The sequence below is a fragment of the Ursus arctos genome, unplaced genomic scaffold, assembly GCF_023065955.2.
Source record: "Ursus arctos isolate Adak ecotype North America unplaced genomic scaffold, UrsArc2.0 scaffold_21, whole genome shotgun sequence".
Taxonomy (NCBI): domain Eukaryota; kingdom Metazoa; phylum Chordata; class Mammalia; order Carnivora; family Ursidae; genus Ursus; species Ursus arctos.
Genome location: NW_026622886.1, coordinates 4,748,096 through 4,774,381, shown reverse-complemented (window position 1 = coordinate 4,774,381; position 26,286 = coordinate 4,748,096). Strand labels below are relative to the sequence as shown.

The 26,286-nt window shown below is 60.2% G+C and overlaps 2 protein-coding genes across 5 annotated transcripts in view; one reads left to right on the top strand and one right to left on the bottom strand.

Annotated features, from left to right (window-relative positions):
- The first annotated feature begins 2,113 nt into the window (after window positions 1-2,113).
- Window positions 2,114-11,804, top strand: KCTD17 (potassium channel tetramerization domain containing 17). Its single transcript, XM_057316519.1, is given in 10 exon segments — window positions 2,114-2,334; window positions 3,472-3,580; window positions 5,848-5,939; window positions 6,804-6,899; window positions 8,551-8,676; window positions 9,952-10,048; window positions 10,669-10,683; window positions 10,686-10,738; window positions 10,740-10,759; window positions 11,646-11,804. Coding segments are annotated over 10 exon segments (888 nt in total). The 5' UTR covers window positions 2,114-2,124; the 3' UTR covers window positions 11,716-11,804.
- Window positions 11,805-14,968: 3,164 nt separating this feature from the next.
- Window positions 14,969-26,286, bottom strand: part of TMPRSS6 (transmembrane serine protease 6) — a 37,895-nt gene continuing 26,577 nt past the window's right edge. For 2 of the 4 annotated variants that reach the window (XM_048217979.2, XM_048217978.2), the window contains exons 11-18: window positions 22,941-23,086; window positions 22,442-22,540; window positions 21,367-21,480; window positions 19,966-20,082; window positions 19,512-19,680; window positions 17,888-18,183; window positions 16,088-16,224; window positions 14,969-15,756 (exon numbers count right to left, since the gene is read on the bottom strand). In XM_048217979.2, coding sequence (XP_048073936.1) covers window positions 15,598-15,756; window positions 16,088-16,224; window positions 17,888-18,183; window positions 19,512-19,680; window positions 19,966-20,082; window positions 21,367-21,480; window positions 22,442-22,540; window positions 22,941-23,086 — 1,237 coding nt within the window. In that variant the 3' untranslated portion in view covers window positions 14,969-15,597. The remainder of the gene's footprint in view (window positions 15,757-16,087; window positions 16,225-17,887; window positions 18,184-19,511; window positions 19,681-19,965; window positions 20,083-21,366; window positions 21,481-22,441; window positions 22,541-22,940; window positions 23,087-26,286) is intronic. The other 2 variants (XM_048217981.2, XM_048217980.2) reach the window with 1 other exon arrangement.

The following is a 26,286-nucleotide window of genomic DNA, read 5'->3' as shown; positions in this document are numbered from 1 at the left end:
CCCTTCCAGACTTTGCACTGTCTTCTCCCCCGACTCGATCCCCCCCTCCCTTCTCACCACCTCCCCGGACAGCCTTCCTAGGGTCCTAGCCCCTAGCCCTGGGATGTTTCATGTTCTCTTTTTTTTTTTGGGGGGGGGTTCTTCCTCCCTCCCGAGGCTCAGGACAACCCCACCTGTCCTCTCCAGTCCAAGTAGTTCTCCTGAGTATCACACCTGGAGAGACAACTGTCACTTCCCCCACGGGCACTGCAAAGACAGGTTGTCCCCAAACTGACCTCCTCACCCCCCTGCTCACTCCCCAGATCTGCCTCTCCTATTCTGCCTCTCCTGCTTCATAGAACCTTCTACTTCTGCCTCCTCCCTCCTTCCCACAGCCCGTTGAACCTGAGTCTTTACTTCCATTTCCTAAGTAGCCACCGAATCCACCCTCTTCTGTCTTGGCCCGTTGACACTGCCTTGGTTTGAGCTTCCCCCCGTCCTGACCCAGGTGGCCTCCTAACTGGTCTCTCAGTGCTTCAAGCCATCCTCCCTGCAGCCCCCGGAGTGGTCCAAGTGGCCAAGCTGACCATATCGCTCCCTGCCTACCACCTTTAAGTGGATATAGAAATATTTCTTGCTCTAGCTTTGTTTTAGCAGACAATGGTTGAGGGCTCACACTATGTTCCAGGAGTGCTGCTGAGCTTTCAAGGCCAGTCCGTGTCCCATTTCATTCATCCACCCGTCCACCTGTCCATCCATCCACCCAATATACTGAAAGCCAGGGCCTATGCCAGGTGTTTAACAGACATTATATAATATAATCTTCACAACAATGCTCTGGGGGAGCAACTATTATAATTCCCATTTTGCAAAAGAAAAAACCTCAGAGAGGCTCAGAGAGGAAGTTGCCCAAGAACATATTGGTGAGTTCTCAGGAGCAACATTCTAGCAGCTGTGACCTATTCCCTGCCAAAGGGGAGGGCTTTGTGGCGAAGGCAGAGCCTTGGATGGTAACTGAACTTTTGGCACAAGGCCAGGCAGCCTAGTGTGGGGAACCCAGGGTGTTGGGGGGGCGGACCCGGGATCACTGAGGGGAACCTCAGACCCCTCCCCCTTAATCCAGGACCAGGACAGACACATCTAGGAGAGAAAGATAAGGAGGGCAGCTTTCCTCTCGGCCCCTGTCCCTACCTGGTCCCAGATGACATGAGGAGCTGCCCCTGTTCCTCCACCCTGCAGTACCCACAATGTCAGTGCCAACTCCAAGTTATCTGGCCTAGAAGGGGACCCACAGAATCAATCCCTCCTCCCCCTCCCGAATTACAGATGGAAAACTGAGATCTCGCCCAATACCTCAGCCTACAAAAGCCGGGATGAAAACCCAGTCCTCCAGACTTTGATCCAGCGCCCTGTTTGCCCTTCCTCCCTAGACATCTTTCCCAGGGAGCACCGGCAGCCCATGGGTTGGCCGGACCCACCTGGATTGCCGGCCTGCCACTCACCAGCTGTGTGAGTCAGGGAGCTCACTTCACATCTGCGTCCTCGCCTGTGCAATATGGGTATGGTGATACCAACCTCACAGGGCTGCTGAGAGCTTCAGTGACTAATAGAGACATCTGGAATACAGTGGGTGGTCGGTCAACTTTCAGCCCAGCTATGTTGTCCTCAAAGAACCTCCGTTGGCCAGGAGCCCGGCCTGCTCCCCACCCCCACACACAAAGGGCAGTATGAGTGCATCTTGGAAAATAGATACAGGTGAATGCTGCGGAATCCTGGGAGCAGTAGTTTCTTTCCGTTATCAGCTGTTTGATGACCCAGACCCGACAAAGAGAAAACAGTCATGTGAAGAACACACGGGAGGGAGGAGTGCGGGTTTGGAGTAGCACACTCTGTTGTCCCGGTGACCTCGAAGCTGACCTTCCCCAAACACCGTGACTCGGCCAAAGGGCTTCTTCTAGAGGCCGGGTCTGCGGGCCGCCCACGAAGCGCGGAGTGGGTCGGGCTGGGAGGGCGGCTCGCGGGCTCCGGAGACCCCGCCCCCCCACTCCGGCCGCCCCGCCTCCCCCCCTTCCGGGGGCGCGGACTACAGCTCCCGGCATGCCCGGCGCGCGGTACCTGCCCGCCCCCAGCCGCCGCGCCCGGAGGATGCAGACGCCGGGGCGAGCCGGGAGGATGGAGGCCGGGGAGGCAGCGCCGCCGGCGGGGATGGGCGGCCGCGCGGCGGGCGGCTGGGGCAAGTGGGTGCGGCTCAACGTGGGGGGCACGGTGTTCCTGACCACCCGGCAGACGCTGTGCCGGGAGCAGAAGTCCTTCCTCAGCCGCCTGTGCCAGGGGGAAGAGCTGCAGTCGGACCGGGTGAGGCCCTCGCGGTGGGCGGCCGTCGGGCGGGGGGTCCTCTGCCTGCCCGAATCGGGGCCGCCCTGGCCGGCAACCCGGCTGGTTTTATTTCCCAAGAGCCGGAGGCAGGAAGAACTGGCCGGAGGAAGTGGATGGGAGAGTGAGGGATGTGCCCATTGCCGTGGCAACGGGACAACGCCAGGCCGCGGCCATTTGGAACCTTCTGAGCACTGCCCCGGGCTCCCGCTCCGGGAGGCTGGTGGATCGGGACTCTCCCTCTCCTTTAGGGCCTGCCCTCCTTCCCAAACGGGACTCCCGTACTGGGGAAGGGAGTTACTGAGGCTGCTTCCCCCGCCCTTTGGGGTGTGGGTGGCCTAGGAGTGCAGGGAGCTGGGTGGAGAAGTCCTGGGGTGCCTTCTGAGCTGGGCTTCATCAGGGAGGAGCCCTGGCCTCTCTGGCACCATTTCTGGGCTCCCATCCCGGCTCTGCTGCAAACTGCCTGCATGACCTTGGGTCAGACCCCTCCCTGCTCCAGGCTCAGCCTCCTGTCTGTAACCAGAGGAGGCTGGTCTGGAGGAGACCTCTAGGGCCCCCTCTCCCTCATTCCCTGACTCTCTGATGCTGTGACCTTGGGCAAGTCCCCTCACCCCTTGATGTCTCCGTTTTACCCCTGTAGAGTTGTATGGACTCCCACCCTGCCTCCCTGCAGGCCGTGCCTGTCCAATGAGATCGCAGCTCCTTTGGAAACTTGTAAACATCCAACATCCCCAGAATGACTGGGGTTCTGATGGAGATAGTGTAGGGCAGGCTTCAGGGGAACAGTCTCTAAGAGGGACAATCACTGAACCCTACTCTGGGTCAGGTGCCCCTCAGAACTCATGCTTACAATGACCCCTCATTATGGGGGAGCGGAGCGAGGCTCAGAGAGGCCAAGTCACTGGCCCAAAGTCACACAGTGAGGAAAAGGCAGAGGCAGGATTTGAACCTAGGTGTTTCTGACCCCAAAGCCTTTCTGCTTCATCATGCCCCTTTGTTCCAGGGAAGAGCAGACTCTGGGTTCACTCCCTCCCTCCAATCCATACTGGGCCTGAAGTAGGGCGGGGGGAGGGGGGAGCCTCACTCTCCTCTCACGGCCTGTGCCCTTCATCTCCATAGGATGAGACTGGGGCCTACCTCATTGACCGTGACCCCACCTACTTTGGGCCCATCCTGAACTTTCTTCGGCATGGCAAGCTGGTGCTAGACAAGGACATGGCTGAGGAGGGTGAGTTGGGCCAGGGGGCCGGTTGGGACCCTCATCCTAGCTCTGCCCTCTGAAGTCTGCCAGGGCCTTCCATGGAGGTCCAAAGCTATTTCTCCCAGTCAGGGCAGGGGGGACATTTAACTTCTTTCCTGTTGCCTGCCTCCTTATCCCCGACCAGGCTGAATCCCAAAGCCTCTGCCTGGACTGAGCCTCGGGGCTCTACCGAGCTGACCAGCCTGAGCTTTTGCTGAGTGCCAACAGAGAGGCAGAGGATAGAGGGAGCCTGTGAGGCCGGCAGCCTCTGTTGTGGGCAGGGATGCCCTTTCTCCTGACCTCCTGGGAAGCCAGGTGTGAATGGGTGGAGATGGGCTGAGAGGAGGAGGTCTGGCTCTCTCTCTGTGGGGGATCCGCTATCTCAGATGCCTGGTGAGGGCTGGCAGTCAGCAGGTGGGTGGAGCAGGGGACTCTTCCCCCAAATCCAGCGGCCTCTGTAGCACAGCTGGTTGTGGGAGGAGGTGGGGGAGGAGAGCCTGCTCCCCAGCAGGGGTTTGGTTCCTCTGGGGCCTGGGCCGGCTGGGCCCATAGATGCCCACTTCTGGCTCCAGCCCATGGTTGGAGAAGCCGTGCCAGAGAGAATATCCTCTTGGAAAAGCCTCAGCCAGGGGCAGGGACTACAGTCAGGGCCAAGTCAACTCTTCCTTGGGGCACAGGGCGTGGCTCTGGGTCAACCGACCCAGCCAGGCCAGCTTGGACATGTCACTTCTCCTTTCTGAGCCTCCACTTGTGTATATAAATTAGGGGCGGTGAGAGCATGTTTGGGGACAACAAGTGTCCTGAGTCCTGGTGCTTGTACCCTGTGGGTGTCTAGCACAGCCCATCCTTCCTCACTCGGAGCCCATGGTCTTCCTTCCTGACCCGCATGGGACCTGGTGATCTAGAGGCCAGGTAGCTCCCCAGCAGACTAGGGCTTCACTCTCAGAGCCCACTGTGGGCACCAGTCCCGCCGCTTTCAGGGCGCTCTGCAGGGAGCACAGATACCCGGGGCCCAGGAGCAGGACCCGCGGGGAGGGGAGGTGAACACTCCAGCTGTGTCCCAGCTGACATCTGTGTACAGGTTCTGGGATTCTCCCAGTTCTGCCATGCCCAGCACCTCAGACAGGGCCGGGGCCCTCACGGAAGGAGCCTTAGGACCTGGGAAGAGATTTACTAGCTGCGTGACACCAAGAAAGTCACTTATGCTTCTGTGCCTCCATGCCCCCATCTGTGAAATGGGGTGACAGTAGCACCCGGCACCAAGGACCCGTGATGCCACGTTAGCCGTGTGTCTGTCATCTGCAGGGCTCACAAGGGGTCCTCAGGCAGCAACATTTAGTGACCGCCTAGTCTGTGTCAGGTGCCATGTGAGCGCCTGGGACAGCAGGGTCGATCAGACATGGGCCGTGTCCTCAAGGAGCCCAGAGGCCGGTCAAGGAAAGGACTAGAGGGGGCCCCTGCCCTGTACGAACTCAGGGGAATCCAAAGGCGTGGGGCCACTCCCCTTCACTGGAAAGGTGACTCACTTAGTCTCCGAGACTCTCAGTTCCCTCAGCTGTGAAGGGACAATAATGCCTGCTTCCCCCTGTCCCTAGGGCTCATGATGAGCGCAGGAGGGGCTTTGCAAACTGTAGCGTGGGGGAGAGGCACGGGCACAGAGATTATGCATTTATAGTGGGCTCTGAAGTCAGAGGAGCTTGAATTTGGATCCCAGCTCTGCCACTTACTGGCTGCGTTGCCTTGGACAGCTGCTTCTCTTTCCGGCCCTCAGTTTCCCCAATTGTTCAGCGGAGGCAACGAAGGTACCTGCTTCTGGTGCTAAGAATGAACTGCAGGAGAGAACATAAAACGCTTAGCCCCAGGACCTGCACCGAGCACGTGCTTCATGAGGGGGAACATGTCATAGGGGGTCCGCCAAGGTCTTTCTCGTGGTGCGGCATTCTAGGCTCCAGTCCCAGCAAGCCTCTGCCTCTTGCCAGCCCCAGAGCAGCCCCCAGATGAGGGCACTGGCAGGTGTCCCTCGGTCACCAGGCCCAGCACAGCAGGGGTGTAGAGCTGGTTGGATGGCAGCATCTCCTTCCACGGAGAGTGTGGGATCCAGGGAAGGAAACGTTCCCTCCTGCTTGAGCCCTGAACTCAGAGATGCTCATCACTGCCCGTAACGGGCATGGGAGTGGGTGTGGAGGCAGAGGGAACAAGGGGAGAAGAGGGCACGGGGACCATCGAGTGACCGTGGGCTGCCCGGTGTGTGCTAGGCGTCCTAGAGGAAGCCGAGTTCTACAACATCGGCCCGCTGATCCGCATCATCAAAGACAGAATGGAGGAGAAGGACTACCCCGTCACCCAGGTCAGGAGCGCCAGGGCAGCTGTGGTGGGAGAGGAGGCCGGGGGGCGGGGGGGGGGTAGGCGGGAGGAGGCTTGAGAGAGGTGGAGAGGCCAAGCTAGCCTGTAAAGGGAGGGTGTGGTCCAGCTCCCAGGCTGCCCAGCGAAAGCCCCAGACTGGGAGAAGCACACTGAGTTCTGTCCCCGACGTGGCTCTGTTCACTGTATGACCCTGGGCCCATCACGGCGCTCTCTGGACCTTGATTTCCCCTTGTGGAATATAGAGGTGCTGAGACATTCACTCTTCCCTTCCTCACAAGCAAAATGGGGTCCGTGTGGAGGTACAGGGGGCCGTGTGGGGGCAATGCAGGATGAGCGAATGACCCATTTCGTGGGATCAGGTAGGCCCCTGGTGGGCAGGGCACGAACCGCTGGAGTTCACATTTCTGAGCTTGGGCCCTGGGCCCAGTCTGGGAGGAGCTAGAGGGATTCTCTGGCCACCCTGGGGGCGACATGGGTGTGTGTGGGGGGGCAGGTGGTGAGGCACCCTCTCCCAGCCCCCGGAGATCAAAGCAGGGAGGTTCCATGTCGTCCTTGTGGCCCCCTTGTATCACCCATGTCCTGGCTCTGCCACACGTCAGCTAGGTGACCGTGGGCGAGTAAGACCCCCTCGGAGCCTCTGTGAAAATCCCATAACTCCTAGGGTGTGTGGAGGATTAAGTGATCCCGCAGGTCGAGTGCCTGGCACGTAGTAGGTACTCAGAACATGGCCGCCGCCTCCTCTCCTTCTCGGGGTATGTGGTGTGGGTGGGGAGAGAAGGAGCTGGGGGGCTGACAGGTGCGCCTGCCGCTCCCGCGGGTGTCCTCCACGTCGCCTCTCTGCCTGCAGGTCCCCCCCAAGCACGTGTACCGCGTGCTGCAGTGCCAGGAGGAGGAGCTTACACAGATGGTGTCCACCATGTCCGACGGCTGGCGCTTCGAGCAGGTGCGCGGGGGCCCTGGGGCCCCACCTGCCACCTCTGAGCTTCCGGGCAAGGCAGGCCCTTCCCTTCCGCAGCCCCAGGCTTGGGTTCCTTGCCACAGACCCCCAGCCGTCACATCGAGCAAGGTTTCGAAAAGGCCACACGGAGGCACAGGGGTTCTCACAGCCACCGGGGAGTGGTCTATACAGCAGGACGAGCAGGTCTCTTGCCCCCAAACAACAGCTCAGGGGCAAGGAGACGAGCGCCACATGAGTGAGTGGACTCCCACCTCGGGTCAGCACCTTCTGTGACGAGTGCACAGCTACAGGTCCCAGGGTCCCCGCAAGTGACAGGCCAAGTCACGGCCTCGCCACGTCCGGGAAGCCCAAGCAGTGGCTTCCCACGAGGATTCACAGGGACCGATCATCCCCCGGTTCGCGTGCAGTTTACGCATCAGGAGACACTTAACACAAGTGGTGTTGCCCTCGCCACGCAGCTCACGGCCCTCCTCTCAGTTTCCAGAAGAGCAGAGCCGGCAAGTTAACCCAAGGTCACATGGGCCCTTAGTGAAGGAAAAGGGTTTGGCTAGCCCTTTGCCTGCGTCCACGCACAGCTCCTTGCCTGTGGAGGTTGAAGGAGGGAGAAGGCTGGGGCTCCGCAGGACAGCCGGGCAGGATGGAGGAACAGGCCCTGTCTAGGAGCCAGAGGCCTGGACCCAACACTTAACATGCCACGTGACCTTGAGCAAGTCCTATCTCCTCACTGGGCCTCAGTTTCCTAATCTGTGATGTGGGCCAGTAGTGCTCGCTTCGCAGGACTGTCGTGAACATGGGAAGGGCCGTTGATAAAGTCCTTAGCCGAGGGTAGGGCTGCAGACACTGGAGGCAGCCAGCATCACGCAGACTCTCGGTCTGTAAGTCTACAAGACTCCAGAGAGGACTCAGGATCCCGGATTCGAATCCCTGTTCCACTCGTCCTGGTTGTGGGACTTCTGCAGGTTCATCACCTCCTCAAGCCCTGTCTGCCAGAGGGGCTGATGGTTTTCACGGCCTGTCGGCTGAGGGTCCCTGGGGGCTGAACGTCATGCACAGGGCCTTGTGCTTGTGGTTATGCCAGGGACCCCAGAACAAAAGTGGGGCTGCTCTTAGAGCCTACAGGAGCCTTTGGCAATCGCATGGGCTCTCAGAGGCCGGGCTGACGGCTCGCTGGCCTAAGGAATGGACAACCTGTTCTACCTCTGCTTCCAAGAATGAACAGAATATTCTCTGGGGCCCCATCATGCCAACCCTACCCTACGACTTGGTTCTGGGGCTGCTTCAGCCACATCTGGAACAGAGGGGGACGACCTGCCCATCATCGGCCTCCACCTGTTTTTAGAAAGTGGCCCCTAGTTCTGGGGCTGGGGTGCAGGGTGGGGAGCAGCAAAGATAAGGCAGCCTTCTTCCAAGGAACAGGCCCAGCCAAGCCAGGGGGGTGGCTGGGCCTGGGAGCCGGCCAGACACCTAGGTGGGGGATGGGAAGAAGACTGACTTTCTGCGGAAACTCAGGGCTGGGCCTGAACAGCCAGATCGGGACGTAAGTTGGTATCTTGACCAGTGTGGATGTCAACGCCCCTTCCCTGCTGGCTGCCTTCCACCCAGCCCGTCATCTTTCTCCCCATGCTCTGCCCCCCAGCTGGTGAATATCGGCTCCTCCTACAACTACGGCAGCGAGGACCAGGCAGAGTTCCTGTGCGTGGTGTCCAAGGAGCTCTACAGCTCCCCACACGGGCTGAGCTCGGAGTCCAGCCGCAAAACCAAGGTGAGCCCCCAGCCTCAGCTTCCCTGCCCCACTCTTGCCTCCCTCCCCTCCACCTAGCCATCCCTGCTTCTTTCTCCCTCCTGCTGCACACACATCACCACCCGGTCACAGCCAATGCCATCCATCCCATACCACCCATGGTCCCATCTGCTCACGGCGGTTACCCAGGCCCAGGCGGGGGGAGAAGTGAAATGGGATCAGGACCATTCCTAGGGCACAGCAGGAGGGGACCTAGATGCCGTTTGAAAGGGGCTCCTGAAACCAGGAGTTTGGGCATGGTGTGCTGTGTTCTGCATGACCTTGGACAAGCCCTGGCCCTCTCGGCCCCCCTGTCGTGTTCTCTGAAAGCTGAGGGTAGACCACGTCCTCTCTGTGGTACCGTCAAGCTGAGAACTTCTGGGATCCAAATGGCCAGTTTATTTCCCAGAGGCTGGTAAATGTCCCCAGCTGGTCTGGGCCAGGGCAGAGAAGCCGAATGTGTGAATCCTGCCCCTTTCCCGGGCCCCTTTCTCAGGTGCTCTGCAGGAAGGGGGGTTCAGGAACCCCATGGGGCTCAGCCATGTGTTTCTGGCCCTGGCCTTTGGGACAGCAACAGCCGGCCATGGGAAGGGGGCTGAGCAGAGGTCCTGCCACCCTGAACCCAGAGCCAGTCAGAGGCCTCGAGGGCCTTTGGGCGGGCCCATGGGGCAGGGCAGCAAGCCAGGCTGGGAAGAAGGGAGACCATTCCTCCCGGGGGCCTGTCTCCGTGCATTGGAGACTTATGAACCCTGGCTTCCTATCTGTCTGCCTCCCTGTCCTGTGACCTCCCCTGCCCACACTACCCCCATCAGGGCCAGTGGCTGGCACCGCCAAAGCCTCAGAGCCTGGGGTGTCGGAGCCTGTGGAGGGCATCCCAGATGTGCGTGGTGTCCGCCCTGGGCCTCCCCTGGCCTCCTTTCTACTCTGGGTCCTCCTAAAGTGGGGCCTTCCCAGGAGCCCCTCGAGGATACCCTGGCCCCACACCCATCCCGTTCCTCTCCCGCCCCTCACCCGGTCTCGCTCCGGATAACGGCAGCCAGGCTGATCGGTGAGGTCCCGGCAGGGGCCCGTTCTGGGCCCTTTCTCCAGTCCCTTCCCAGGCTCCCAGGGGACTGGACAAGACGCCCCAGCTTCTCCCTCCTCAAGGTCCCCCTCCGTCCGGCCCTGAGGTGGGGCCCGCGGGGCCAGCCGCCAGCCGGCCCGGCCCCTCGGTAGCTGTGCGCTCTTTCTTCCCTGGGTCCGCCGGCTGGTGCACAGAGCGCCGAGGAGCAGCTGGAGGAGGAGCGGCAGCAGGAGGAGGAGGTGATGGTGGAGGTGGAACGGGTGCAGGTGGAGGCAGATACCCAGGAGAAAGGTGCAGCCACCCCCCGAGGAGAATGATTGCTAATAAGAGCCGGAGCCTCCCGCCCACTGCCCGCTGGAGCCAGCTGCAGCCCCGGGGGCCGGGGCCTGCGGGGGGACGGGCCGCCAGGGCTAGCTCCGCCGCGCCGCCCGCCGCGGCCGCATAACCGTCCCTTCTCTCACTTTCTCTTTGCAGCCCTGTCATCTCAGGAGCCCGCTAACCTTTTCTCCCTCCCACCACCGCCTCCTCCTCCTCCGCTTCCCGCCGGAGGCCCTGCCTCATCTCCACCCACCTCTTCTTCCTCCTGGATCTCATCTGCACCCTGCCTCTTCCCTCTCTGCCCCTGCCCGGGTTTCCTCTCCGCCTGCTCGCCCCTCCCTCCCGGGGCCGCCCCGGGCCCGGCCCCCCGCGCCCTCCGCCCCGGCGCCCCGGCCCCGCCTCCCCGAGCGCCCCGCCTGCCGCCTCCCGCGCTCCCGCTGGCACCTCCCGCTCCCCGGCCCGGGCACGTGGGCCCCCGCCGCCTCTCCGCCGGGCCCCCCAGCCCCGCCGCGGCCGCCGGACGCCGCTGAGGCCGGGCAGCCCCGGGCCAGAGCCTCACCTGCTCGCCTCCTCCTCACCTCTCCTCCTTGCAGGTTCCCGTCCGCACCCCTCCGACCTGAGGCTGCGCTGGCAGTGAGGGCTCCTCCTCGGCCCCTCGCCCGCCCCCCAGAGCCGCCATCCCTGGTTTGTAGCTTGGCGGAGCTGGAGGGAGGGCGGAAGCCAGGAGGGGGCGCGGCTCCCGTTCCTGGACCCGAGCCCGGCGCTCCGCTGACTTTCTCCCCTCACCTGTTTTGGCCTTGGCTGTGAGGCGCTGAGAGGGGAGGAATGTCAGGGGGCCGGCCTCGTTCCCAGCCATCCGTCAGAACCAGAGCTCCAGAGCCGGGCTGGGAAGGAGGGAGGGGAAAGCCGGCATCACAGCCTCCCCTGCCATGGGATTCCCTGGCTCTTGGGGAGAGTGGGGGGGTGGGGAGGGTGGGGAAGGATGGCGGGCCTTGGATTCCCTTGGCCTACAAGGAATCAGCCAGAGCTGGCTAAGGATCGGGGTGTCACAGAAAAAGTCCTGGCCTGGTGCCCCCGAGCCCCTCCTCAATCTTATCTGCCTGCTGTGTGACCTTGGGCAAGTCGCTCTCTGGGCCATAGTTGCCTCTGAAATGGAGACAGACAGCTGCTGTCTGTGACCTTTTGCCTGAGACAGCAGGGACCTGGCCTTGACCCCCCTGGCCAGAGTCTTGGTGACTCTGGCCTCCGAGGCAGCCACCACCCAGCCCAGGATGGGGCATGGGGCTCCCGGATGGGCGAGCTGGGTCCCCTTCCTGCTCCCCCTCCTCGGCTCTGAATTCACCTTCTCTGGGCCTCAGCCCCCCACCCTCTTCTCAGAAGGGAGCCTGTGACTCACCTACCTCTTTCTCTCTCCCTCTCTTCCCTGCCCCTCCCTCCATTTCAATCTCCTCTCTGCCCTCCCCTGGCCTTGCCTCACCCCTCCTCACTGGCCCCACCCTCTCTTCCCCGTCCTGGTGTTCTGACCACCCTCCCACCCGTCCCCCTGCCCCTTCCCCCTCTTATTTTCTAGCTGTTACAAGCCAGAGGCACCCGGATGTGAGGCCCCAGATCACCTCCAGGGACTTGGGGTTCCGATCTGAAATCCTTTATTTTTGTACCGCGGGGTGGGCACCTGGCTCCAGGCGGAGGAAGCACTCTCCCCCCTGCCACTTCTGTCTACACCTGCGGGGCTGTGATTTCCCCCTGCCTCTGGGGGCCGGGCGGGGGCCCGCTGGGACCTCTCAAGGCCCGAGGTGGGCCCTGGGACCCCTGGGCAGAGCAGCCTGCCTGTGGCCAAAGTGTGGCGCTGTCCAGCTGTGTTTCCCACGCCCCCATAGTCCCTCCCCTGGGTCTCCCAGCTGCATGAATGGTACCCCCCCCCCTGACCCGGTCACATCTCCTCCCTGAGCCTTAGTCTCCTCCTCTGTGCAATGGGTTTGCTCTCCCCGCCGCCACCGCCTACCTCACAGGGTTGTTGTGAGGGTTACAAAGAGGAGCAAGGTCCCAGAACGCCCTCGGGGAGTGTACAAAGCACCCGACTGGAGCGTGGCCCTGCCTCCGCCCTTCCCTCAGAGGGGGAAGAACCTGCTCAGCCCCAGATGGAGAGTCAGGTATTGGAGGGGTGAAGGGTGGGAGGGGGGTTGGCCTTGTGGGAAGAAGACGGAGGGTGACCCAGCCTTCACCTTGGCTGCTCCCATCCCTGTCTGCCCTGCTGGGTCCAGGAGGGGCAGGCGGGGGCCCAGCAGGGGCATGGTGGCCATGAAGGAAGTAGGGAAAAGGGTAAGGGGGACACTCCTCTCTTTGCCCAGGGGAGAGTCTGGGGGTAGCAGGGGCTGAGCAAGAGGCCCCTCCTGCACTTATGATCCCCCGGGCTGTGTCCAACCCCACCATGTAATAAAACCTGCAGAAACAGCCGCTGGGCTGCCTTCCTCTCTTCCTCTGGGCCACTTTCGGGGACTAGCGAAACTCAAGGTGGGGTCAATGACTCACAGGTAATGGAGCTTTTTCTTAAAGCCCTGGGCCCTGCCCTGCGGTCACTGTCCTGTGTATTGGGGGAGGGAGGTCATGGCTCCATCCTCTGCCCAGTGGCCCACAATAAGGGCACCAACTCTGCCTTGCTGGGAGAACTTGGGCAGGTGCCTGCCCTCCCTGGGCCTCAGTTAACGCATCTGTGAAGTGAAGAGTTGGACCGGGGGACTTCCAAGCCCCTGGAGCCATGCAGGTCTCTTCCTGCCTCTGGGCAGCCGTAGACCAACTGGGGATGTTCCCGGAATCAGGAGAGCAGGGCCCCCCACTTCCCAGCCTCACCCCACCATTCCCGTGGCCCTTTGCTCCAGCCTCTTCTGCATCGCGATCCCACCCGGGGACACCCCTTCTGCTTCCTTTTGTGACTTTTCTTGGTCCCCTCCACCCCTCCCTAGCGCTACCAATCCTTCTGCCCCGAGTCCCAGGAAATAGAAACACCCGGGCTCCTGCTCCACCTTCTCTCCGAGCGCGCTGGACGCTGGGCTTCAGCAGGACCTCCTCCCCGCCCGCCTGGCCGGTCCCTTCACGTACCTTGTCCCGCTAAGTGTCTACCGTGCCCCCCTGCCCCAGCATCTTAGCGCTGCTAGGGACATCCCGGCAAAGCAGGGGTCCCCTAGGCAGAGATTTTCCCCAGGGCCAGGTGAGGCTCCCCCTGCTCCACTCAAGCCTGGGGGCCCCTCGCCACTGCCCTTGGGACATCCTGCTCGCTGCACTGACCTCACATTCTGTGTCCAACTTTGTAAAAAGTCACCAGGAGGCTTGTTAGAAGAACAGATTGTCCACCCCTACCCCCCAGTTCTGACTAAGACTGGGGTGGAGCCCACGAATTTGCATTTTAGCGAAGGGCCCAACACTGCGCCTGCTGGCCTCGGCCTCGGTGAGAAGCCTGAGAGGCCACGGTGGAATACTTTAACATCCTGCCCCACCCAGAGCTGTGCCCGGCCCCCCCACCCCCTGCAGCGTCTGCTGGGTCTGCTCTGTCTCCTCTATCTCCCTCCCTCCCCCTCTTCGCGCCCCCCCACTGCAGGTGGGCCCAGCAGGCAAGCCATCGGAGGCACTGGGGTCCTTGGATGTGCAGCCATAGCCACTCCCTGCTTTTGAAATTTTCCCCCACCCCGTCCCGAGGCTCCCCTTCCTTATCCCAGCTAGGCTTCAAGGAAGACTTGTCCACAGGACTCGACTCCCCCCTTCCTTACCTCCACCGCTGCACCCAGAGGGCACCCTTGACCCTCCCTGACCACTCCCACTTGGCTAAGGTTCCACCCTTCAGCTCCGCTCCCACTCTGGCCACAGCCCTCAGCCTCCCTGGTGGGCCCCCATCTGTAGTGTCTGTCTCCCCGCCTCTTCAGTCTTCCCACTCACCTTCTGCGGAGAGGCTCTGAAATCCCTCCTCCAGACCTCAGGCCCCACATATCTCCTGCACACCTCCCTCCCAGAGGCCTTCCGAGCTCTGACGAGTCCTCAGAGCCTTTCCTTCCCCAGGTGCCCGAGGCCAGGCGGCAGGGCCTGTGGTCCTTCTACAACGTGAATCCACTCGTATCACTCTCCTGCTAAACAGCCTTCCTCCGTGGCTCCCCAGAGCACCCGAGCACCCAGCATCAAGTCCTTAACTCAACTTCAAATTCCTTGTCATCTGATCTCAGTTTGCTCCCCTCTCAACCTCTCTTTAACTCAAAACAGCTCATCAATGTGCCCCATTCTTTTGGGACTTACACCTTTGCACATGCTGTTCCCCTGGCTGGAATGCCCTTCCCCACCTTCGCCACCTTTGGGCCGCAACGCAAGTCTCACCTCCTCCAGGCAGCCTTCCCTGACTTCCCGAGTTCCAGGCTACCCCCAAGCCCCTTCACACTGGATTGTCATCCCCACCCCTCCTGAGATAAGGAGCCGAGTTCTGTGCATTTCTGTGGCCTGTAGCAGGAGACTGAGGGCTTGCTGAATGAAGGATCCCAGGAATGCAAAGGGAGTGTCGCGCTGAGAAGTGGTGGACTGGGAACCAAGAGGCAGGACTTCCACACCAGGCTTCAATCCAAACCCGCCAGTGTGATCCTGAGGATTGCTCCGCCCCTCTGCCTCAGTTTCCTCCCAAGCTTGCAGACGGAGCCTATCACTTGTTCCCTCCTTCTGATCCGAGGGGTCACCAAACCACCGCCTTCCTGGGGTTGCTCTTGGGACCTGAGCAACTGCCCTGGAGGTCACCCCTGCCCCCACTGACCCCACCTCGGCCTTCTAGCCATTTGACGAAGAGACTGAGCAGGAAGCAGAGTTCGCTCAGTCAAGAGTGTGGAATAGATGCCCCGGGCCCCATTCAAACCCCACAGCAGGGCCTCAGATCAAATGGCTTTATTCCACAGGGCAGTGGAGCTCACTTCCAGGTGAGAGTGGGCAGTGGAGGCCCAGGGGCAGGTAGGGGTGGGGTGAGGACCCTAGACCCGGGGCTCCCCCCACCCTTTGGCTTATGGTGGCAGCTGGCCCACTTGGCTGTCTCCAGGGCTCTGGGGGCCCCTCCTTAGGGGCGCCTCCCATCCCCACCCCTCAAGTTCACAGGCTGAATCTGCTCTCTGCGTTGGCAGAGGGGAGCTCAGGCACCCCTGTTGGGACCCGGAAGCCCCATTATCACTGCTGAACTATTCCCTGCTCCCCCCCACCACCACCAAATCAGTAGCAGAGGCAGGGGAAGGAGGAGGCAATAGGCTGGATGTGAACCCCTCCAGCTGGGCCTGCTGACTGTCTGGGCCCTGGGGTGCAGGGGGAGTTGACCACCAGCTAACGGCCCTTCTCCTCCTGTTGCCCTCCCTGGGGCAGATGTCAGGGAGCAGGTTGGGGGACGACGGGATGTTACCTCCAGCCTCCATGGGGCCCTGCTGCCCCCAGAATACTTGCTCCCCTGCCTAGCAGGTGCCCTGGACTCCCTGAGTCCAGGAGGTGGGCCCCAGCTCTGCAGGGAGGGGAGCTCCTCAGGTCAGCACCTGCTGGATCCAGCCAATCACCCCTGTGATGCGGGTGTAGACACCAAAGTAATTGGGCCGGCCACAGCCCAGGCCCCAGCTGACCAGCCCCGCCAGAAACCATCGGCCACTGGGCTCCTTGCACACCAGCGGACCTCCCGAGTCGCCCTGAAAGGGGGAGAGGAGAGACAGGGCTGCATCAGGGTAAGCTGGGGCTCCTGACTGCCGGGAATTTTCCAAGTGACAACAAGAGACTCTTCTGAAGCCTCTACTTGCCCTGCTCCTGATCTATGGAGAGAGCCCAGAGCAGCCCTGCCTCAAGTCCCTTCACCTCCCCGAACCTCAGTTTCCTTAATAATAAAGTTGGGCCAGCCATCCCCGCCTTGCTGGGAGGCCATGGGGCTTCAGCAGGCTGGTGGGAGCAGAGGGCCAGGCCTTGCGTGATGTGAGCGCCGCCCTCCCTCCCTCCTCTCAGCCCCCCCCCCCCCACAGGCATCACCTGGCAGGCATCCTTCTTGCCCTTCCGGTAGCCGGCGCACAGCATGCGGGGCGTCACCTGGTAGCGATAGGCCTCGCCGCACAGGTCCTGCGGGATCAGCTGCACGTCCGCCTTCTGCAGCCCGTTGCTGGTGGGGCCTGCCCAGTGGGGTCAGGAGCGGAAGGCAGGGATGAGAGTGGACCCTTCCTCCCGATGTTCATTCCCCTTGCAGCTCAGGAGCCCCCCTGCATCTCTCCTGCTTTGCCCGCCCCCTACCCCTCCACCTTGCCTCACCGTCACTCTGTTCTGGCTCCTCGTGGCCCACGGAGACAGAGTCCCCACCCAAAGTCTACCTGGACTAGTGTCCTTCTCCCTGCCTTCCCTCCTGCTTGAGGCCTCTTGGCCGGCTCCCCCCTGTGCTGTGACAGCCCCAGGGAGACTTTTGCAGAGCATGCATCTGACCCCTACATTCTCAGCCTAAAATTCATCAGTGTCTCCCCACTGTCCAGCCCAGGGTTTTGTCAGAACCCCCAGGGAGCTTCAGTCCGCACTGTGCCCAGTCCACCCCGAGAGCTGGTCTGTTTGGCTAGGGTAGGGCTCAATGTTGGTGTTTTTCTGGAAGCCCTCAGTTGGGTTTTAAAGTGCAAGTCAGCCGAATTCCTGGTTCAAGCTCCTTACAATGGCCAATGAGGCCCTCCTGTCCTTCCCACCAGTCCTCGCCCACATCCGCCTGCCCCCAGCTCCCTTCTGGTGCAGGGTGTTCTCAGGACTTCCTGGGTTCCCACCTGTGTCCTTAACGGGACACCTCTTTCCCTCACTTGGACACTGCCGACTCGTCCTCCCAGCCTCAGCTTAGACAGCCCCTCCTCCAGAAGCCTCCCTGACCCCACCTGGCTAGCCACCTCTCTGGGCTACTGCCCGCTACTGCCACTGACCGCTCTACCTCCCCACCCATGTCAGCTCTTAGCACTGTCTCCCCCAAGAATGTTCTCTTTTCATCTTTATAGCCCATCTTTGCCCAACTCAAGGCGTCCACAGAGGAGGTGCTCATAAGTGTGTCCTTGAATGAGCGAGCGAATGAACCAATCCTTGCTTTACCACTGTCCTCCATCATCCCCTTGAACATGTCACTTCTCATCTGAGCCTCAGTTTCCCCATCTTTAAATTACCTGTACAATCTTGCCTGCCTCCAGATTGTAAATCACTGTCCCCATCTTTAAAGCCACACGCTTTAAGGGTGCAGGGCATGGCTGTGGTTATGCCAGCCTGGGCCTGTATGCACAGAACAGAGGTGGCCCCTGGGGATGGTCAGTTTAGGTGGGAAGGGGAGAGACCCACTGCTTCAGGGACAGTAGCAAGAACAGCAGGGCTCCGGGGTCAGGTAGTCCTTGGTGCCAATCCCTGTTCCAACCCTCTCTGTCTGGGTGACTTACAGCAACTGCTAAAATGGGACCATAATCCCCACCCTTAGGGGTACTGGGTGGATTAAATGAGACCATGTTCCCTAAATTCCAACCTCCATGTAGAAAGTCATCTCGGTCCAAGGAGCAGAGATTGGAGCTTGCGCATGGGCTGCTGGCTTCCTAACCTGCCCCATCACTTCACATATATCCCCCAGGGTAACCTCCGAAGCCCTTCAAACACGTTCTGGAAGGAGGGAAGGGCCTGGAAGGCAGGAGCCACCACTATAGTAAAAACTCGTTTTCTTCTGTGACATGCAACCCGGGTTGATCCCAGGATCAGAGGGGCCCCTTGCCCCGCCCCCCCCCCAGGCTCAGAATCCTCGGGAAGCAGAACCGCACCCCACGCGCCCTGATCTACCCTCCTGCAGCCCAGCGGGCTCACCGCCCTCGCGCAGGGCACCCCAGCCGGTGATCCAGCAGTGCAGGCCGGGCTCGAAGAAGTGGGAGCGCGCAGGCAGGCAGACGGGGTGCACAGCGGCCGAGCGCACCACCGGGTGGTCGAGCTGCAGCAGGGCCACGTCGTAGTCGTGGCTGTCCTCCTCATGGTAAGGGTGCAGGAGCAGGCGGCTCACCTTGAAGGACACCTCCCCCGGCCAGCGCGAGCTCTGCCACACCTTGCCCAGGAACACGGTCCACAGCGCCGGGGAGGCCATGCTGGCGGTGGGGAGAGGGTCCGCAATCAGCCGCTGCCTCTCTCATCGCAGACCCTTAGGCTAGCCGGCTTCCCCACCTGGGACACCGGCCGACACACCGGCCCCTTCCCTGCTCTGGAAAGCTGTGTAGCTGGCGGGTGGTACAGCCCGTGGTGCTGATGCTAGAGTCTACCTGCCGGGGTTCCAGTCCCACTTTCATGCCGCCCTAGACATATATGTGTGCTTCTCTAGGCCTCAGTCTCCTCGTCTGTGAAATGGGAATAGCATCTTCTGCTTATATGTTACTGGGGGGAGTTCAGTAAGACTGTGCATGTAAAAACTTAGCCCAGGGCCAGGCAGTGACAAATATCTCTCTCCTTTGTGTCTGTGCACCTTACAGATGGGGCTGCTGTAAGCTCGCTGAGACCTGCTGGTCCTCCCTGGGAGGGGGTGGGCCTTGAGGATGCAGCCATCGGCAGAGACAGGGCGTTGAAGACCCCTGGATGCCAGGTCAGCGTCCAGGGCTTTCTTTACCACACAGGCCGCAGGGAGCCAGAGAGGCAGTGAGAGAGTGAGGTGGTCAGACGGCCCCCAGGAAGAACCCCCAGGCCCCTGGGTAGGGGATGCAAAGTGGAGCTGGGCTCTGGGCTGCCTGGGGGGGCCCAAGGTGCTGGGGAGAGTGTGGACAGGCAGCAGCTGAGGATGGGTCCAGCACACAGAGAGGCCTTGCCGTCTGGCTCTGGATGTAAGGGGTGTGGGGTGGGGTGCCATGGTGGCTCCTGGTCTTTGGCTGGGGACTGTGTGGACCCAGGACAGAAGAGGAGGTGTCGAAGGGCAATCCGGGGCTGGTGGGGCCCAGGAGATGGGGCTGGGGGTGATGAGGGGTGCTGTCAGCCCACCATGCTGATGGAGAAGATGTCTGTGGGGCTGGGTGCGATGTCCCTTCTTGGAGGCTTCTTGGGCCCCCCTCACTAGGTCACAAGCACCTGGCAGAGGGGGGGCATGGCCTATGGCCAAGGACGGCCATTCTGTTCTCTGCTGTAGCCCTCGTGTTGGGCACAGCTCCCCAGTGGGAGCACAGTAAATATTACTGAATGGATGAGTGAATACAGGAATGAATGAGTGAGTGAATCACTGACCCAACTTAAAGCAAGATACCGAAAGCAGAGCAACCTTTCCAGGGCCACAGACTGTTTGTGGTAGAGCCAGGACTGAACCCAAGCGTCAGAGCAGCAAGTCTGATGGGCTTCCCCCCACCCTTCCCACCCCACCCACTGTCCCTCCCTGCCAGGCCTCCCCTCCCCTCCCCCGTCTCTTGTGGTCTCCGCCGACCCCCTGTCCCCTGCTCACCTGTCCTCCTGGAAGCAGTGGGCAGCCGTTATCACCCAGTGGTCAGCGATAAGGGCCCCCCCACAGATGTGTCGGCCCCGAACCTGGAGGCTGGCCTGCCAGGGCCACTCACCCTCTGAAGACACGGCCCCGCCCACTATGCGGCCGGAGGGGCCCTGGAGGCCACAGTCTGGGGGTGCGGGGAAGGACAGTAAAGGCCAGAAGCCAGCGAGGAATGGACACAGAGAGAGATGGAGAAGGGGAGGCGGAGAGGAAGGCCAAAGGAAAGATGGAGGGGGATGGGGAAGAGAATGAAGGCGAGGCAGGGCCCAGAGCGGGTGCAGAGGCGGGACAGAAAGACAAGAGTGAGTTCTCCCTCAGCTTCCCAGTGCAGCCCGTCCCTCCCTCCCACACTCCAGGGCCCAGCAGGTGGAGAGGGTCCTCTGCCTCCCCCCGCCCCCCTCCGTTGGCTCACCACAGTGCCGCTCGTCAGATCCGTCCCTGCAGTCGGGCAGCCCGTCACACTGCGGGTTGGGCTTCTTCACACAGCTGCGGTCCTCACACTGGAAGGTGAATGTCCCACAAGGCACCCCTGGGGGAGAAGGGGTGGGGGCAGGGCACGGGGGGTGGGTCCCTGAGTCCCAGGGAGCCTCCGAGGCAAGGCCTAGGGAAGCTGAAGCCTGGAAGAGGCCAGAAGGAGCCTGGGGAGGGGTCCCTTGAGCCTCCCCCGAGGCTCCTGTAGGGTCTCCTAAAAAGGCAGGCCATGTCCGTCCCCATGTCCCTTCGCCCCCCTCAGACTGGTCTGTCAAGAGCAAGGCTGTGTCTCCACTTTCAGTAGGCTCCCAAGAGCCGGGCTCTGACTTTCCCGTCAGTCTAAGGCTCCCCTCCTAGCCCCACCTTCCCCCAGAGCCTGGCCCCACCCAGCCGCCCACCGGCTCCTCACTGTCTTCACCGTGAAGAACTTCTGCATCCCACCTGCTCTCAGCCTGCTCCACTTTCCTCCTGCCTATTTAAATTTTACCTCTCTGCAAAGCCAAGTTCAAAGCCCATCTCTTCTAGGAAGCTTTCCCTGCCTGACGTCCTCCTGCACTCCAGTCTTCCCATGCTACTAGACATCATGTCCAGAAGGCACTGGGCCCGAGACTGTCACCCGTCACGTCTTCCTGCTAGCGGACAACCCCAGAGGGCAGGGACCGCCTCTCTGGTGTCTTTTACTCCCACTCCTCGCTCTGCTTCCCTATCACTGGGTTGTCGGCAGGTGTTGGGTGGATGGATGGATGGATGGATGGATGGATGAGTGGGTGGATGGATGGATGGATAAAACAATGGACACAGATAGGATTGGGCAGACCAACAAATGGGTGGATTGATGGTCCAGTAGGGAGACTGACAAACAGCTAGAAGGATGGATAAATGAGTGGGTGTAAGGACCAACAGACAAACACGTAGTTACATCAACGGACGGATACATGCATTCATGCATTCACGGATGCATGGGTGGAGGATGGAACGATGGACACACAGGTAGTTAGGTGAGCTAATAAATGAGTAGATTGATGGCTCAGTCAATAGGGAGATAGGTGGGTGGACAGGTGGATGGATGGATGGATGGATGGATGGATGGATGGATGGATGAGTGGATGTAGGAATCAATGGACAGATGGGTGGTTGGGGAGACCATAGGATGGATGGATGGATGGATGGATGGATGGATGGATGGATGGATGGGTTGATAAGCGTCCATACAGACGGGTTGGCGAGTGTTTGGACAAGAGGGCAGAAACCTTTGCTGAAGAAGCATGCAGAAGGGCTGGGCTGTCCTGGCTGAGCCCATGATTCGGTTTCCCCCCGGATAGCTGGTCATACCCTGCCCTACCTTCCTGGCACTGCTCTTCATCGCTCCCGTTGAGACAGTCAGGCTGCCGGTCACAGACTCTGGACAGTGAGATGCACGTGCTGTCTTCTTGGCACTGGAATGTGGCTCTGCAAACTACATGGGGACACACAGAAGGGGCAGGTGAGAGGAAGCCTGAGGAGCCAGGCTGGGACTTCGTGCTGCCTGTAGAACGTGTATTGTATTACATGCTCTGACTGTGAGTCTCTTTCTTAGGCACTTTCCACCTGAGTTTCACAGCAACCCTGTGAGATACCCCATTTCATGGGTGGAAGCAGAAATGAAATGACCTGTCCAAGGTCATCTGGCTGAGCCAGAACCAGAAACCAGGTTCCAAATATGAGGCACCTTCCCCAGCACATCTCCCTTCCCTCCTGCTTCTTTCCCCAAGTATTTAAAATTTGGAGGGGTTGGGGTTGGGGGAGGTCTGGGGAGGTTGGGGGCAGTCAGACAAGAAAAGGCTGCCCTGATGGTGAATGTGGGGGCCAGAAGCCAGGACTCAGAGGAAGAGGCATTATTCTAAGAGAGTCCTGGCTCGGGGACCTCCAGGGCCCCTGCTGCCAGGGCTGGGCGGTGGTGAGCAGAACTCCAGTAAGACTTGGCAGCTCCAGTCCGAATCCCTGAAGTGGAAGGGTGGAGACCCCACTCAAGGCAGGAAGATACAGGATTCTGTCCTTGGCTACCCAGGGCTTGCCTTCCCCTTCCTGGTCCTCCATCCACTCTGTTCCTTCTTGGACAGCTGGCTGGGACAGAAGGCTGGGGGCGATGGCCTGGTTGGGAGAAGCTGTGAGCTGGGAGTCAGGAGACATGGGTCCCAGCTTGTCCTTGCTACTGCCCCAAACAGTGGCCCTGGGGAGCCCACTTTCCGACTTGGTGCTTCCATCTTGCCATCCCCGCACAGCAAGAGAGCCCACTTCCTGGATGCTGATAAGAGGAACTGCACGTTTGGTGGCGGCGGGGCGGGGGGGGGGGGGTGTCTCTACTCAAAAACCGGGGCTTGGCTTAGCACACAGAGAACGCAAGGAGAGACGAGCAGTGGGACGGGCGGGCTGCCTACCACAGTTTCTCTCGTCCAGGCCGTTGGGGCAGTCCTTGACCCCGTCGCAGGCGGGCACACACAGTCCGTTCACAGAGCAGAGGAACGCTCCAGGGCAGGCTGCGCGGGGAGGGTGCCATCAGGACACGCGTCATCGTGCAGACACGTGCAGACACGCTGCGCTTGCATGCTCGCACCCAAGTACACGCACATTACATGTGCACATGTGCACGCACCCGTATGCACGCTGGGCATGGACAGACGTGTCCAGGCCCACGTACACAGCACACACACGGGTCTGTATGAGCGTGTATGCCTGCTGAACACAGGTGACAGCCTTGCCTATGGGGGCACACGCCAAGCCGCAGGTATCAAGTACACGCACGCACACGCGCACACATACGCACACCTACAGTCCTTTGATCCAGCCTCTTGGTGCTTCCGGGGATGGGAAGGAGGCAGGGAGAAGCTGCAGGGGCATCGGGGGCGCCCCCCCTGCTCCCGGGCTGCTCATACTCACGATCGGACTGGTTGTACAAGCCGTAGTGCACCTGCACGCCAGGCCCGGTGAGGGGGATCTGGGACGTGAAGTTGACCGTGATGCCGGCAGTGGCTACCACGGGGATCCTCTCGGCGTAGGGCTGCAGGGTACGCAGGCCACACAGCCTGGGGGTGACAGAGACAGACTCAGGGCCTCACGGGCCAGCCCCAGGGAAGGGACAGCTTAGGTCTCTGTGCACGGACAGGGCAAGGGCAGAGCAGCCGCAGAGGAAGGGGGAGCTGCACCCCCACCTTCATCTTCTCTGTCTTGATTCCTCCCTTGGGTGACCGCTCACCCCCAGAGTCATTTTCTAGAAATCAGCCTATGTCATTCCCCTGCTCAAAAACCTTCCATGATTCCCCATTCCCTGGAGGATAAAATTCCAAGTCTGAATTCTGGTCCCAGTCACCTGGGAGCTGTGAGATCCTAGCAAGTCCAGGTCCTTCACGAACCTCACTTTCCCCCCTTATAAGATAAGGGGAATTATCATCTCTGTTGACTCCAAATCTGACAGAGCTTGTGTATCCACAGAGGCAAGAGTCCTTGGCTGGGCTACTCTGTGTAGACAGGAGAGGACGCTCCCCTTGTGCTCGGTGTGGGGGAGGAGGCCGCAGTGTGCCCCGTTCAGGCGTTGTCCTTCCCACTAAGAAGCCTCCACAGCCCTGGGGTCTCCCTGTGACTCTCCGGACCTGAGGGAGACACCACTTCTGCTCCCAGGACCGACACAAGAGCGCAGTGGTGAGGGGTGTCACCGGCTCCGCGCGTGGCCGCACTAAGGTGGGACCGTTCCCCAGCCACGGGAGGACCCTCACACCCCTGCTGGACTCCCCCACCCCAACATGATGCTCTTGTTCCCACAGAGCAGGTGGGACACCCTCCACAGAGGGGTGAAGTTCTTCCCAGAGAGCAGCCAGGAATCTTCCCATCTCTAGGGATGGAGGGCACACGGCTTCATCCTACGTGGTGTCTGGGCACACCTTGCCTCACAGAGCAAGCAGGCACACTTTCACCAAGTGGGGGCAACCACTTCCCCAGAGCGATGGGCTGCTCCCCAGACAGCAGCCTGGGGTTCCCTCCCTCCGCATGTGGGACACCCTCACAGAGCAGATGGGTCAGTCCCCTCAGCTCAGAGGAATGTACCCCACAGGGAAGGGAGCACCCTCACAGAGGAAATAGGAGCACCTTTACAGACAAGGGAAGCACACGGAAAACACAGGACAGAGAAGAGGCAGCGAGAAGTGAAAGTGCCCGCAGCAGAGAAGGCAGGGGGAAGTCAAGTGAGCAGGAGGGAATACCCCAAAGCATGATGGGAGCATCCCACACCAGATGCAGCAGCCCACAGAGCCAGTCACCTAACTCCCGGGGGGCCAGGTACCTCCTCAGAGCTTCTAGAATATGGCATGCGCTTCATAGTTCAATTACTCAGTCAACGAGCTAATCCACAAACAACTGAGAAAGATTTGAGGTGGTCTTGTCCCGCCCCTCCCTCATGGACGGCAATCACTGCGCAGAGATTAGAGGGTTCTGGCAGCAACTCCGTCTTGAGAGACAGGAATTGTTCTCATCCCATGTTCCAGAGGAGGTTCGTGAAGGGAAGGGTGGAGGTAAGCCAGAAGCCAGCCTCCTGGGGACCTAGGACAACCCACCCAGCCAGCTTGGGGGGGCGGGATGGGCACCTCGGCTCTCGCCGCAGCCTGAGCTCCAGGGGCTGAGTGCTCACACCTCCCGGGTCCCGCACAGACTGGGCCTGAGGTACAGCCTCCCAGGGCCGTCTGACTACAGAGGCTTCTAGTCTTGCCTCCAAACCGACCAACAGTCCTCCAAGTGCGGCCCGGGGACCCCGGGGCTCCAAAGTAAAAACTATTTTCATGATAATGCTCAGGTAATATTTGCCTTTTTCACTCTCATTCTTCCACAAAGGATACGGTGGAATTTTCCAGAGACTACATGATGTGTGAGACGGTAACCGATTGAAGGCAGATGCAGAGCTGTATATCCAGTTCTGGTCTATGAATCCGGTTTAAGAGAATGTTGCAAAAAGGTCAAGTGATGATAGTTTTCTCGCCAGATGCTTTTGGTTTTGGGGAATATAATGAGTTTTTTCTAAAATATGTGATTTATGTTAAAATTGTAATGGGCTTATTTTAAATGAATTGATAAAGGTTTTGAAATTTTCTTAGCTTTAATGTGTAACCCTGTAAGTACAGATAATAAAACCTGCACAAGAGTCCTTTGGGTGCCCAATAATTTTAAAGAGTGTAAAGGGATCCCGAGGTGGAAAATTTTGAGAAGGCCCGCTCTACACCAAGATTGCTCCTGCCTAGATGCCACTAGGGGGCACCCCCGAGCAGGCCTGGCCCTTGTTGGCCTTTTAAGAAAGGCAGGAAAGGGAGTTTGGGCCGTCTCTTGGTCTGTCTGTTTTTATTTTTATTTTTTAAAGATTTTATTTATTTATTTGACAGAGATAAAGACAGCCAGCGAGAGAGGGAACACAAGCAGGGGGAGTGGGAGAGGAAGAAGCAGGCTCCCAGCGGAAGAGCGTGACGTGGGGCTCGCTGGATCCCAGAACTCCAGGATCACACCCTGAGCCGAAGGCAGATGCTTAACGACTGAGCCACTCAGGCGCCCCAGTCTGTCTGTTTTTAAAGTGGAGAAACAAATGCTAGCACGGATTACTCCCCTGAGAGTTTCCCTGAGGAGGGGACAGGGGAGCTAGGGGCAGGAAATACTGGGCAGGGGGAAATGCATCAAGTACACCCCTGACCAGGCGGAAGGTTTGGGGTCATGGAGAGGTTGTGGAGAGACAGGGAAGGAACCAGAGCCAGGTCGGAGAGGAGCGGAACATTTCAATCTAGAAGAATCTGAGGGCTGTGTGGTCCCCCTGAACTTTGGCCAAGGGCTCTACGGTACCACTGCGGGCTGGCAGGGCATTCCCTCTACTGGTGTCTGAGAGAACGAAGTCCAGAATCAGCCCGTGGCTCAGCCTGGTACCCCAGGAACCCCCACCCCCTGGGCAGCATGTGGTTCTCACCCTGGAGGCCCAGGGCAGGGGCTGGTGGCGGCATTCCTGGGGCAAGGCTCTCACAACAATTCAAGGCAGAGGCTATAAGCTAGTTGACTCAGGCTGAGTCACCCAGCTTAAAGATGGTCTGTTTAGTCTGTGCAGTGTTAAAATAAATTTTTTTCAAGTTCAATTGCCCACTAATTTCACATAATACCCTAGATTCTTGCTTCTTCTGAAAACAAGCCCCGGACACACTGGCTAGATGTAATCAGAGGCCATCTGAATTCGGCAGAGCACGTGAGGCCCTACTAACCTGTCCCC